The 14077-nt window shown below is 41.6% G+C and overlaps 1 protein-coding gene across 1 annotated transcript in view; it reads left to right on the top strand.

Moving 5' to 3' along the window:
- The window catches only part of TOM1L1 (target of myb1 like 1 membrane trafficking protein), a 64354-nt gene that overhangs the window by 47056 nt on the left and 3221 nt on the right, over window positions 1-14077 (top strand). The window contains exons 6-11 of the mRNA XM_063453479.1: window positions 2992-3108; window positions 5196-5329; window positions 7350-7410; window positions 8117-8267; window positions 10691-10787; window positions 11935-11995. Of these exons, the coding sequence (XP_063309549.1) occupies window positions 2992-3108; window positions 5196-5329; window positions 7350-7410; window positions 8117-8267; window positions 10691-10787; window positions 11935-11995 (621 nt within the window). The remainder of the gene's footprint in view (window positions 1-2991; window positions 3109-5195; window positions 5330-7349; window positions 7411-8116; window positions 8268-10690; window positions 10788-11934; window positions 11996-14077) is intronic.

Consider the following 14077-nt stretch of genomic DNA (forward strand, 5'->3'; position numbering starts at 1 on the left):
ATGATACCTAAACCTGTCATTGTTATCACCAATTGACCTTTGTATCCAGGTATCTCTTTTGGTCCCAAAGTTCTAGTAATATTCACAGTAATGAACAGCATATATAAAAATATCACAGAGCTCCACTGCAATAAAACTCACAGCAATGTGCAATGTGTATCACAGAGCTCCACTGCAATAAAACTCACAGCAATGTGCAGTGTGTATGAGTGTATCAAAGAGCTCCACTGCAATAAAACTCACAGCAATGTGCAGTGTGTATGAGTGTATCACAGAGCTCCACTGCAATAAAACTCACAGCAATGTGCAGTGTGTATCACAGAGCTCCACTGCAATAAACTCACAGCAATGTGCAGTGTGTATGAGTGTATCACAGAGCTCCACTGCAATAAAACCCACATCAATGTGCAGTATGTATGAGTGTATCACAGAGCTCCACTGCAATAAACTCACAGCAATGTGCAGTGTGTATGAGTGTATCACAGAGCTCCACTGCAATAAAACTCACAGCAATGTGCAGTGTGTATGAGTGTATCACAGAGCTCCACTGCAATAAAACTCACAGCAATGTGCAGTGTGTATGAGTGTATCACAGAGCTCCACTGCAATAAACTCACAGCAATGCACAGTGTGTATGATTGTATCACAGAGCTCCACTGCAATAAAACTCACAGCAATGTGCAGTGTGTATGAGTGTATCACAGAGCTCCACTGCAATAAAACTCACAGCAATGTGCAGTGTGTATCACAGAGCTCCACTGCAATAAACTCACAGCAATGTGCAGTGTGTATGAGTGTATCACAGAGCTCCACTGCAATAAACTCACAGCAATGCGCAGTGTGTATGATTGTATCACAGAGCTCCACTGCAATAAAACTCACAGCAATGTGCAGTGTGTATGAGTGTATCACAGAGCTCCACTGCAATAAAACTCACAGCAATGTGCAGTGTGTATCACAGAGCTCCACTGCAATAAACTCACAGCAATGTGCAGTGTGTATGAGTGTATCACAGAGCTCCACTGCAATAAACTCACAGCAATGTGCAGTGTGTATGAGTGTATCACAGAGCTCCACTGCAATAAAACTCACAGCAATGTGCAGTGTGTATGAGTGTATCACAGAGCTCCACTGCAATAAAACTCACAGCAATGTGTAGTGTGTATGAGTGTGTCACAGAGCTCCACTGCAATAAAACTCACAGCAATGTGCAGTGTGTATGAGTGTATCACAGAGCTCCACTGCAATAAAACTCACAGCAATGTGCAGTGTGTATGAGTGTGTCACAGAGCTCCACAGCAACAAAACCCACAGCAAAGTGTGCCGTGTATGGATGTATCACAGAGCTCCAGAGGACACTGAGCTTCCTTCGTACATCTTGTAATGCCTGCTTTATTTTTCACCCCTTTCTTATTCTCTGTAATTGAAACGGCAGGACATTCTCTGCCTTTAATCCCCAGTGCCAATGTTTCTTGACTGCAATGATTACTTTAGGTGTGAGTTACCTTTATTACTTCACAAACAGAACCTGGAACAAGGCCCAGCACTGAAGCTGATAGTAAATCTCCAGCAAATAGCAATATATATTTTTTTGCGATAAAACGATAATGCAAATAGAAGTAGCATTTGGCAGGAGCCACTGTTTGCAGGACTGGTGACTGTTTTTAGACCAAGCCTGAAGATAACGAATGGTAGGATGACATCGGTGGGAGAGGTACCAGCTGTCTGGCCAATTTCCTCAAGCTGGACCTTAAATACCCTCAAACTGGGTTTCAGCTATCTGCACCAACTACCATCAACTGGGAATGAAAGTAAGAAATAAGAAGGAGATAGAAAGACAACAATAGTGCTCTCAATAAAATACATAGGAGTAAAAAGGTAATAAAAATATACTCACAAAGATAGAGCAGGCTCACTGCTCTAGGGTAACAGCTTTGGTGGTATGTTCCCCACCTCGGATACTTTGGAGTCCGTTTGACTGCTGAGTGAATACATTTGCAACTAGGATTTTCTTAAAAGCTCTTATGTGTATTTACAAAAAAAAACTTAGCTGACTATTCCTTTAAAATATATTTTTGCTTATTTAAAGCTAAATGTAACTGATGTGGCATGCAAAACCAGTGGTTTGGGTTTTTACTTAAAGTGACACATTAGTCACAAAAACAACTAAAGGTTGGTGTATAGAGCATGCCCCTGCAGTCTCACTGCTTAATTCTTTGCAATTTCTGAGTTAAATCACTTTGTTTGTGCAGTCCTACACACATCCCTGCGTGTGGCTTGCACAGACGTCCTAAACACTTCCTGTAAAGAGTCCTCTAATGTTTACACTTCCTTTATTGCAAATTCTGCTTAATCTAGAATTTCTTATCTCCTTCTCTGTTAATAGTTCCATAGACCATGCAGGGGCCTCTTGTATGTGATTAAAGTTCAATTTACAGAGCAGGAGATAAAAACTGTTAAAGTAAGTTAACACCTGATCGAAAATGAAAACATTTGTTTCCATGCAGGCTGTGTCAGTCACAGCCAGAGGAGGCATGGCAAGGACTGCATAAACAGAAACACACATGATTTAACTCCTTAAGTAGAGTATTGAGCAGTGAGACTGCAGAAAAAAAATATCTATACACCAAAATTACTTCATTAAGCTAAAGTTGGTTTGGTGACTATAGTGTCAGATTTATTTACCATTTTTTAATTGTCTATCCTCTATTTGATCATAGTTGCCCTTGTTTGGTGGGAAGTGTCACATAGCTTCACTGTTGCCTCCCTATATGCAATCAGACACATACAGTACAGGGGAGAGTTTCTTCTCAAAGACATCATCCACGGCCATGTTTCAATTATCTAATGATCCTTTAATCAGGGGAAAGGCAGCCGAGAGATTGCATTAACCTATGTTACATGTTTTAGTGACTTTCCCTTTGGCGTCTGTACCATTTGAAAGTAACATGTCTATTTAATTTATCTATTTTTTGTGGTTGTTTTGTGCAGATTGGGAAATTGTACAGTGAGTTAGACGTGGTGAGAATGAACATAAAGGTAATGTCAGAGATCCTGCTTGAAATCAGACCAGGGAAGGAGGTCAAAGAGGACATGGACCTGCTGGAGGTATGATGAGAGGGATAGGGAGATTGGTCAATAAGCTTGATATGTTCCAGGGACTGGAGGAAAACTGCATATGGTCCATATCACATGCCTCTCAGGCTTGGCCAGACTGGGAAAACAATTTGTCCCGGGCATTTTTTAATCACAGCAGTCCATAAGAGGGGTTGGAGCGAGAGAGTGGGGGTGTTGTGTCATCACCATGACAAGAACACACACCCTGAAAGTGAGCATGTTGGTTCAGTGCTCTTCCAGGGCAGCCCATGCGCAGAGCATTAGAAAAAGGCTCTATATTTGTTCTGTGCAGCACAAGCTACATTTGCTTGAGACTTGCCTCTAAGGTACTAGAGGACAAGAGGACTAGGAAAGAGTACTGAGCATGTGTTTGGAGACTACTTGTGGGATTGCGTGTATTTTGGGTGAGCTGTTTGAGGTTTGGTGTTTTGTGTAGCTAGGTTCAGTTGTGTTGTGGTGCAATATGTGTGTCTAGGGGCTGTAGACTACGAGAGTATGCATATATGGGACATTTTGTGTGTATATAGGATGTAGCAAGTGTGTGCATAGTGGCTGTAGTGTGTGTAGGGGTGTAATCTGTGTAGGGGCTGTAGAGTTTATGTGTGTGTAGGTGGTGCAGTGTGGGTCTATAGGGGACCTAGTGTGTAGGGATTCAGAGTGTATAGGGGACGTAGTGTGTGTCAGCAATGTAGTGAGTGGGTGGTGCAGTGTGAGTCTATAGTGGATCTAGTGTGTGTGTGTGGGAGATCCAGAGGGTGTATATGGGATATACTGCCTATATAAGGAATCTGGAGTTTGTGTGTGTGTGTGAAGGGTCCAATAAGTGAATGTGTCCCGTGGAAAAGTGTGTTTGTGTGTGTGTGCGTGTGTATGTGTGTGTGTGTGTGAGCATGCAGTAAATTACCTTCTTCTAATCTTTGGCCAGGGAGTGGTGACATTAAAAACCATGGTGGTCCTGTGGTATTGAGTGACTCTAGCCTGCAGTTTCTCTGGGTTCAGGCTGAGAACACTCCTCTCTTTGGCACTGTACTGTGTTGGAGCATTGCCATGGTAATCCGCGGCAATTCTCCGAACTGCCAAGCTGCCCAGGGTGCAGGCTAGACCCCTCCGGGTTCCCCTTTCCTCTCCTGTGGTAAAGTGCCGTGGGCTCATGAAGGTACAGAAGAGGTCTGGCACTAAGATATTGCCGGCCTTGCATGGTGTAGCAGAGGGCTGATTTCCCACAGCTTAACGACGGGCCGTTCGTGCGTTTCCATCTGCACTTTCTGAAGCCCTGAAAGTCTTAGTGGTGTTTGGTTAGTCGAGTGTCCGTTTTGAGTTCCAGACACTCGACGACCAAACACCGCTGTTCGCAGGTTTAAGATGGCCGCCGACACTTGTTCGGCTGCCGAAATGGCGGCAACCCAGGGAATACAGCAGAGTGTTCGTGCGTTTAAAACAAGAGAATGTAACGGGCAATCAGGGAGGTAAATTACAGCCACACTTCACACCAGGGTGGTCCGGTTGTTCGGTATTTTAGTTCGTATGGTGAATATAGCCGTTCACATGCAAGCTTGTACATCTTTATACCGAACAAAGTATAGCCACATATGGTTGTAGGTGATTCTGTGTAATCCAGGCACAGGAAAAACTCTTAAGTGCCAACAATAAAAGGGAATAGATCGGACAGCCAAAGGGGTTCTGCTACACAGGGTCGACAGGGGAGATCCTGGCCATTTGTTTGCCCAATGACAACTCCGGGCCTGGTCCCAAGTGTCCCTACTTAGCAGGGACAGTCCTTATTTTGGGCTCAAACACCTCTGTGCCTCTTTTATTATTGGAGTTTGTAACAGAGTTCCACAGTAATAATACTCCCATAAATGTGTCTTTAAACTACAATAAATGTTTAGAAATCAGTCTGTGGAAATTAAATATATTGTTCTTTTTCTAAATTACATTTTATTTACCTACAGTATAAAAGCGCCTCCCCTGGCCACATCCCCCAATCTTTGTCCATTTGGAATCTTGGGAGCTGTGATACCGAGACAGACTGCGGAGATGTCATCTCATTGAATTCATTCGTTATTCTTGTTTTCCAGGAACTCCAGAAAACATGTAAAGAAATGCAGAGGAGAATTGTAATGCTTTTAGAAAGTGTTCAGAACGAGGAAGTGATTGTGGAAATGGTGCAAGTCAACGATGATTTAAATAATGTCTTCTTGAGATATAACAGGTGCAGTCATGATGAATTATTTCAATAGCAGTTTCTTTCATTGCTCTTTAAAACAGCTTGGTTATTTTTATAATAATTATAAGATTGTAAAGTATCTCACTCAGGGACATAATATAATATCATTTAATAAACATTGTATTTATTCTTTGGATATATCTTTCTGATGATTGTCACATTTTAGCCCTATAAAAAGTTGCTTGGCTTCCTTGCCGTGTAATTGAATAGATGGCTGTAGTCAAAATGAGGTCAGCCAACAGTCAGGTTAAAGGGACACTATAGGCATCAAACCAAGATTAGCTTAATAAAGTAGTTTTGATGTGTAGATTATGACCCTACAGTCTCACTGTTCAATTCTCTGCCATTTAAGAGTTAAATCACTTTTGTTCCTGTTTAGGCTGCCCTAACCACACCTCCCCTGGCTGTGACTGACACAGCCTGCATTAAAAAAAATGTTTAATTTTCAATCAGTTGTTAAATGACTTTAGAAGTTTTTATCCTGTGCTCTGTAAATTATTATTAATATTATTATTATTTTATTATTTATATAGCGCCAGCAAATTCTGTAGCACTGTACAATGGGTGGACAAACAGACACGTAATTGTAACCAGACACAGGAACAGAGGGGTTGAGGGCCTTGCTCAATGAGCTTATATGCTAGAGGGAGTAAGGTATAGTGACACAAAGGGTATAAGTAGGGGTAATGAAATAAATTGAACTTTAATTACATACACGGTGCTACTGTAAGGTCTAGCAAGCTATTAACATAGCAGGAGATAAGAAATTCCAAATCAAACAGACTGTGCAATAAAGTTTAAAAATTAGATGACTCTTTACAGGAAGTGTTTAGGAAGGCTGTGTAAGTCAAATGCAGGGAGGTGTGGCTAGAACTGCACAAACAAAGTGATTTAACTCCTAAATGGCAGAGAATTAAGAAGTGAGACTGCAGGGACATGATATATACACCAAAACTGCTTCATTCAGATAAAGTTGTTAAAAGGAACACACCATTCTAAATAATATATATATATATATTTATTTATTTATTTTTTGTAACAATTAAGTAGATATACTGCCAAAGAAACATGCATGTATTTTTTTTCTTCATGTTTTCTTTAGTGATATATAAAAAAAAAGCTTGGAAAAGCTGCAGACCTGCTGTCTGCAGCCTTAGCATGCCTTCCCCTCTTTCACAGGCACAGACTGAGACGACTCTGTGCTGGAACCAGGTGCACACATCCCATCACAGCTTTCCAATGAGTATTCGAGCTCATTGAGAAAAGGGAAAGGCATGCATGAGCCCACCACACCTGCCACTTCTGTTAGCTCTGTGGCGGCGTTTCTGCTGAAAGGGCTGATTTCGATGGAAATTTCGATTATGTCAGACTCTGCTCTGTAGGTTTCACCCTGCTATGTAAGACACTGTCATTTTGTAGAAGCTGCAATGTCCACCTTGAAGGTTTAACGCACCTCTATCAGCTGTCTTCCTGACAGCCGCTGATGGTGCTTCCACGTTGAGAAACGAGTCAAACGTGGTTCTAAGTCAAATACAATCAAATCATTTGATTGGTGCAGAGTGGGGATTGCCACGGATGTGCACTAGTCTCCCAGAGCTTCCCCAATGAAGAATGCAGAATTTAATGTGTGCATGTTTTCATCAGAAATGTATTTACCAAACAGTCATTTTTTTGTTATTTTTTTTTTATGTTGTCAGTAGACTGTCCCTTCAAGGTGGGTGGGGCGGACACCTAAGCAGTTAGTAGAAGTCTATAGCGTTAGTAGCAGTTTATAGCGTTAGAAACGTGTATTTCTAATCCTGTAGTGTTACTTTAAACATAATAAGGATCCCAAAATGATTAGCACTTCTACTAACATACTGTGTCTGCTAATTATCAGAATGAAGAATGTTGCTACTTGACACAACATAAAGGCAGATCCTTTTACTATCACTGTGCTAATGGCTGAGTTTGCCCAAAACTTTTTTTTTTAATTATTCCCCAAATCATCTATTATGCTTTATAGGTTTTCACGGAATAGATCGAACCAGGAGCCAATTTATAGCATGCCGGCTGAACTCGCGTTGGTAAGAGAAAAACACTTTCAATGCAATAAATATTTTACCCGGATCTCCGAATTAATATCCACGAGACAAAAAGTAAACATTCACAGATTTTATATTAGATAAGAACCAGTTTGACTCCTTTATTCAACATTATTGATCAAGAAAATATACGCAAAAGGTGACACATATCTTACTGAACCAATGCTAACTCATTTATCACTAACTTATTTGTCGGGATGACTTTTGCCACAACTGGGGGTTTTAGAGCACGTGATTAATAGTTTGGGACAATACGATGCCAGAATGTAAGATAGACCAAGCCTACATGGGAGAGGGGTAACACGAAAGGACAACTCTCATCATGTTTTTTACTTTTATTTTTTAAAATTTTAATACATTTAATGAAAATGTATGATATTTTTTTAAAATTATGTATATTGATTTTTTTCTTAGAGAAAAGACTTTGTACCTGTCTGAGCGGCCATGTTGCGTCAGACTCTTCTGTTTATCTGACCAACTGCTGCTCAGCCTAATTTGTTGCCGGGGTGAATTCTGACCCAATATGGCTGCCCAGCCAGATAAAAAGTGAAATTTTCTCCAAAATGATCGTTATATATAATTTTTCATTAAATGGAGTAAACTTTAAAAAAAAACGAGAAGCTTTGATGATTGTTGTCCTTTATTAATCATTTTGAGGTCTTGATATTCATTTGTTTTGGGTTTTCAGACTGTCGACAGAAGCCCTTCAGCTCCAGCAAGCGAACTCATCGATCTCGCTCCATTATCTGCGCAGGTGAACGGCGTACCTGGACTCCCACTCACAGCCAGTCATCAACTCCCAACGCCGCTTTTAGTGCCCGGCGCTGCGCTCGGAACAGGTAAACATTGAGAAAATTGTTTATGTCTAGCTGTCTTATCCCACAGTTCAATGGCAGAAAGAATCACAGCAAAATGGTAGGATGGGCAGATTGTTGTATCCAACTCTCTTAGTCCTCAGTGGGCGAGCAAAGACTTGTAACCCAGCTATTCTTACAAATCGCTACTATAACTAGTGAGCAGTTAGTGAGCGTGTCTGACGGACCTGAAGCAAAACAACAAGTTCTGACTCACCAGACAGTGGGGTATGTGCTGAGTCATGAAAAGGCCTATTCCTTTTCTAAAAACCCAGCAGGCAGAAATATTCGGTTTTGTTATAATTTCTCTTCCTCCTTACCTCTGTAGAACCTTAATATTGTTTACATCTTTCCTGCAGAGCCATTACACTGGGTAATTCGTTCTGCAGAGTCTTAACACTGACTCTTTCCCGCAGAGCCTTAACACTGGGTAATTCCTTCTGCAGAGCCTTTAAACTACCGTTATCCCATGCAGAGCCTTAACACTGGGTCATTCCTTCTGCAGAGCCTTTAAACTACCATCATCCCATGCAGAGCCTTTTCACTGACTCGTTCATTCCTGCAGAGCATTTACACTGACTCCTCTTTGCAGAGCCTTTAAATCGACTCCTTTCCTGCAGAGCCTTACTCTGGCTCTTTTCCTACAGAGCCTTTACACTGCTCTACAACATATACAGAAATAAAAACCCAACTAAAGTGGTTTCATAGTGTGCAATTAAATACGAAACAAATACAGTGTGACAGCATGATTAAATTATCTAAATAAACAGTAATCTCTGATTGTGAAATGATATATCAGGCATTTAATAGAGAACAAAAGGTTCATGTCTAGACCCTGGACTTGCAGGAGTTAAAATAAACCTCCTGCTTTGTCAGTAAACACTCTGCAACACTCTCCAGCACAAGTACATTCTATTGATTTGCATTTCTATGCTGAGATCAATGTCTTCGGAGCATAGAAAGGCCACCGAACCTGACTGAAATGTCATGGCGGTTTTAAGATGTCCACTGATTGTGTCACCGGTGGTGGAGACGCGAATCAATCTGTTTAATAGGACATCATCGATCCAGTGATCTGCAGAGCGAGAATCATTTCTCTATCCGGGAGACAATGCCTGTTACACGTTTATAAATTAAGGAGTTAATGTCGCTCTGCCAAGACAGTGCACACAATGGACGCGCAGTCAGCAGCGATTCGCACATAACCACCTAAAACAACCCATTTTAACATCTAATTCGGCCTCGATCATGCATTTACTTTCAATCACAAAATCACTTAAAGAGGGATTAGGATGAAGAAGAAAAAAAAAACGCTTAAAATGCTTACGGAAAACATATTAAAATAATCTTTATTTTTTTTTATTTGAGGTTTTACCTCACCACCTTAAAAAGAAAATTAGTGTAACATGTGTTTAAAACCTGGGGTGTACAGCTGCCCACCTATAAACAAAGAGTAAAATAGCAGTTTTATATATATTACACAGGATACCTAAAAATCACACTGTCCTTTTCTTTGGTGTTTGAGAAGTGTGATACTGGGGACCCCGGAACTGTGACTAATCCATCAGCTTTGGAACTGTTGGCAAGTGCGGTCACTGCTCTCTATGTATATCACAAGTCATTTTCCACTAAAACCCCAGTCCTACACTATGGGGTACAGTACCGTACCGTGCACCTTTACAGCATTTGACATAGCATTGTACCGAGCGCTAGTTTGACACTCAGCAGTGATGGTGCTATAATGATAGCAATGTCTATTCAATGCTGAAAGATTATAGATTGACTATAATAAACAAAGGACATTTTTAATTTAACATTTTCAAAGTGAATCCATTTAATCTGTAGTATTTCCCTTGACTTCCAGCAAAGACTTTCCAAATGCTCACTCTGAACTTCCACTTTCGTCATCTCAATGATGGGGTCTGGGTGCAATGCCCTTGTCTTTGTAACCCTTTCATGTTAAACGCTGTCATTTTGCCAGAACAGCAATGCTTACATTGAAGGATTTAAATGCCTCTAGTGGTGTCACGAGAGGAGCTTCCTCTGAAACTCTGCTATTTCTATAAGATTAGATTTGTTTTGCTGTGCATGCGCACTAGCCTCCCAATGCTTGGATTGGCTGAGATCATCAGTTTTGATACTATCAGCCATGGTGGTGGGTCAGCAGTGTAGATAGCAGTACTGCAAGGAATAACAGGTAAATAATAGACTATAAATTATTGTTCCATGTTAATTATATTATACAGGTACATGGTATATTATGGTATATTAAATGTATTTATTTGTTATAAAAATGTACTACAAATTATTATTGTGTAAACAGTAAAGATTGTCCTTGTTTAAATTTTATAAGCTCAATTAAAATAAAATAATATATTTATATTGAATTGAGTTGTTTGTGATTGCAGATATCAGCATTTCACAACAAAATGTCTCCAACCCAATCAGCAATCATCTCTATCCTCAGATGGACCTCTCCGGATTAAGAGAAATGGCTAATGCACCGTAAGTGGAGACAGAGTCTATAATGAGTGAATGACAATATTCAGAAAAGTGGCCATATTGAGATCTTCACTTGGTTGTTAAATTCTAAATTAGAATGTTGGCAACAAATGCCTGTAGGAATTCACTAACCTGCAAAAATGAGAGAGCCTTGATACGAAAAAAAAAAAAAGGTTATGGAGAGTGTAATCCCTCCATCACTATAGTACATATGCTATACGGATTAATAAATCTGAGGTATCGAATTTCTTTCTCTTTATATACTGTATGTATTGCATTATAAAACATTTAATAAGGCTGAATTGGTGACAGAGGTAGCTAAACTGGGTTTTTATTGCCTCTCTGAAATATTATATTAACAGTTATAATTGTATTATTATCCCATCTCTTAACAAAACATCTCAATAAAAATGGCCTTACAAGAGAGACAAAATGGCCGCCTTTCTGTCTAATATTCGGCCGAGTGCATAAACTATAATTGTTGCTTAACTGGTAACCAAGGTAGAACATTTCCGAGTATTTGTATAAGGCTGGAAGTTAATTGGTGTAGTGTTTTTTTTTCCTATTGCTTTTTCCTGAGGGTCAGACTGTGACGTCTGTGTAAAATACAGCGGGGACAGAAGTAGCATGTGAACAGTTATAAAGCTCCGATTGGGTAGGGAAAAAACCCAATGAAAACCAGTTTCAAAACTTTGCATTAAAGTTTCAATTTAACTCGTTATTTTCCCAAACAAAAAGATATATTTTTCTTAAATGTTGGAAATTCACCATATAACTTTGAAACAATAAATAAAATATAGACTTGAATTGTGGCTCCCTAAACGAAGGAACCTGACAAATAAACAAACACATTTCTGTTAGTCCAATAAAAAAAGATAGTGCATTACTTCATTATTTTGCCGATAGGACTAATATGGCAAGCTTGGGGCAATGTGCTAAATGTGAAGCAGTTGCCATGGAAACCAATAGAATGTTTGTGCTGATTGCCCCACTTTTTCTCCCAGATTTGTTCTTTCTCCGAGCAGAGTTTACATATCTCCATCATTTCCGTGGTCAAGCGTGGTAGCTTAGGAAGAGAGATGTGTCTTGTGAACAATGCAATCAATATGTTTCTATTATTAAGGTGTTTCTAATCAATATTTTGCCCCAGGTTTATGTTCCCTGTACAGAGCATGACTCCGCATCCCCCTCCAAGACAACTCTATGATAATGTAAGTCTATCCATTTAAACAGGACCGGCAGTATTGAGAGGCATTAGAAAGGGACTTATTTTACCTCTGAAGAAGAGCAGAGTGAGAAAATGGGAAGTAAAGGAGCTGCCGGGGAGGGAAAAGTTGGGAGAAATGGGATCACTGGGGGAGGAAGGGTGAGAATTGGAGGAAGGCTGAAGACCACATTCGGCTTCCATTTTTTTCTGAACCTGAAGTTATTTATCATAAATTAGAAAGTATTGGCACAAATTAACTCATTTATCACACAAGCAACAGGAAGACTGGATTGGTAAGTGGTGCTAGCTACTTCCTAGTTACTGTCCCAAATACAGCCAGCTGACGTTTACTGTCACCATGCCCCAATTCAGCCAGTCCCTGGTTACTGCCCAGATTCAGCCAGTCCCTGGTTACTGCCACAATTCAGCCAGTCCTCTGTTACTGCCCCAATTCAGCTAGTCCCTGGTTACTGCCCCAAATACAGCCAGCTGACGTTTACTGTCACCAAATTCAGCTAGTCCTTGGTAACTGCCCCAAATACAGCCAGTCCCTGGTTACTGCCCCAATTCAGCTAGTCCCTGGTTACTGCCCCAAATACAGTCAGTCCCTGGTTACTGCCCCAATTCAGCCAGTCCCTGGTTACTGCCCCAAATACAGCCAGTCCCTGGCTACTGCCACAATTCAGCCAGTCCTCTGTTACAGTCCCAATTTACCCAATCCCTGGTTACTGCCCCAATTCAGCCAACTCCTTGGTCACTGCCCTTATTCAGCCAGTCCCTGGCTACTGCCACAATTCAGCCAGTCCCTGGTTACTGTCCCAATTCAGCCAGCCCCTGGTTACTGCCCCAATTCAGCCAGTCCCTGGTTACTGCCACAATTCAGCCAGTCCTCTGTTACTGTCCCAATTTACCCAGTCCCTGGTTACTGCCCCAATTCAGCCAACTCCTTGGTCACTGCCCTTATTCAGCCAACTCCTTGGTTACTGCCCTTATTCAGCCAGTCCCTGGCTACTGCCACAATTCAGCCAGTCCCTGGTTACTGCCCTAATTCAGCCAGACCCTGCTTACTGCCCTTATTCAGCCAGTCCCTAGCTACTGCCCCAATTCAGCCAGTCCCTTGTTACTGCCCCAATTCAGCTTGTCCCTGGTTACTGCCCCAAATACAGCCAGCTGATGTTTACTGTCACCATGCCCCAATTCAGCCAGTCCTTGGTTACTGCCCCAAATACAGCCAGCTGACATTTACTATCACCGTGCCCCAATTCAGCCAGTCCTTGGTTACTGCCCCAAATACAGCCAGCTGATGTTTACTATCACCGTGCCCCAATTCAGCCAGTCCCTGGTTACTGCCCCAATTCAGCCAGTCCTCTGTTACTGTCCCAATTTACCCAGTACCTGGTTACTGCCTCAATTCAGCCAACTCCTTGGTTACTGCCCTTATTCAGCCAGTCCCTGGCTACTGCCACAATTCAGCCAGTCCCTGGTTACTGCCCTAATTCAGCCAGACCCTGGTTACTGCCCCAATTTAGCCAGTCCCTGGCTACTGCCACAATTCAGCCAGTCCTCTGTTACTGTCCCAATTTACCCAGTCACTGGTTACTGCCCCAATTCAGCAAACTCCTTGGTTACTGCCCTAATTCAGCCAACTCCTTGGTTACTGCCCTTATTCAGCCGGTCCCTGGTTACCGCCCCAATTCATCCAGTCACTGGTTACTGCCCTAATTCAGCCAACTCCTTGGTTACTGCCCTAATTCAGCCAGTCCCTGGTTACTGCCCTTATTCAGCCAACTCCTTGGTCACTGCCCTTATTCAGCCAACTCCTTGGTTACTGCCCTAATTCAGCCAGTCCCTGGTTACTGCCCTAATTCAGCCAGTCCCTGGTTACTGCCCTAATTCAGCCAACTCCTTGGTTACTGCCCTTATTCAGCCAACTCCTTGGTTACTGCCCTAATTCAGCCAACTCCTTGGTTACTGCCCTTATTCAGCCAACTCCTTGGTTACTGCCCTAATTCAGCCAACTCCTTGGTTACTGCCCTTATTCGGCCAGTCCCTAGCTACTGCCCTAATTCAGCCAGTTCTTGGTTAC

Source organism: Pelobates fuscus, chromosome 5 (assembly GCF_036172605.1).
Source record: "Pelobates fuscus isolate aPelFus1 chromosome 5, aPelFus1.pri, whole genome shotgun sequence".
NCBI classification, from domain to species: domain Eukaryota; kingdom Metazoa; phylum Chordata; class Amphibia; order Anura; family Pelobatidae; genus Pelobates; species Pelobates fuscus.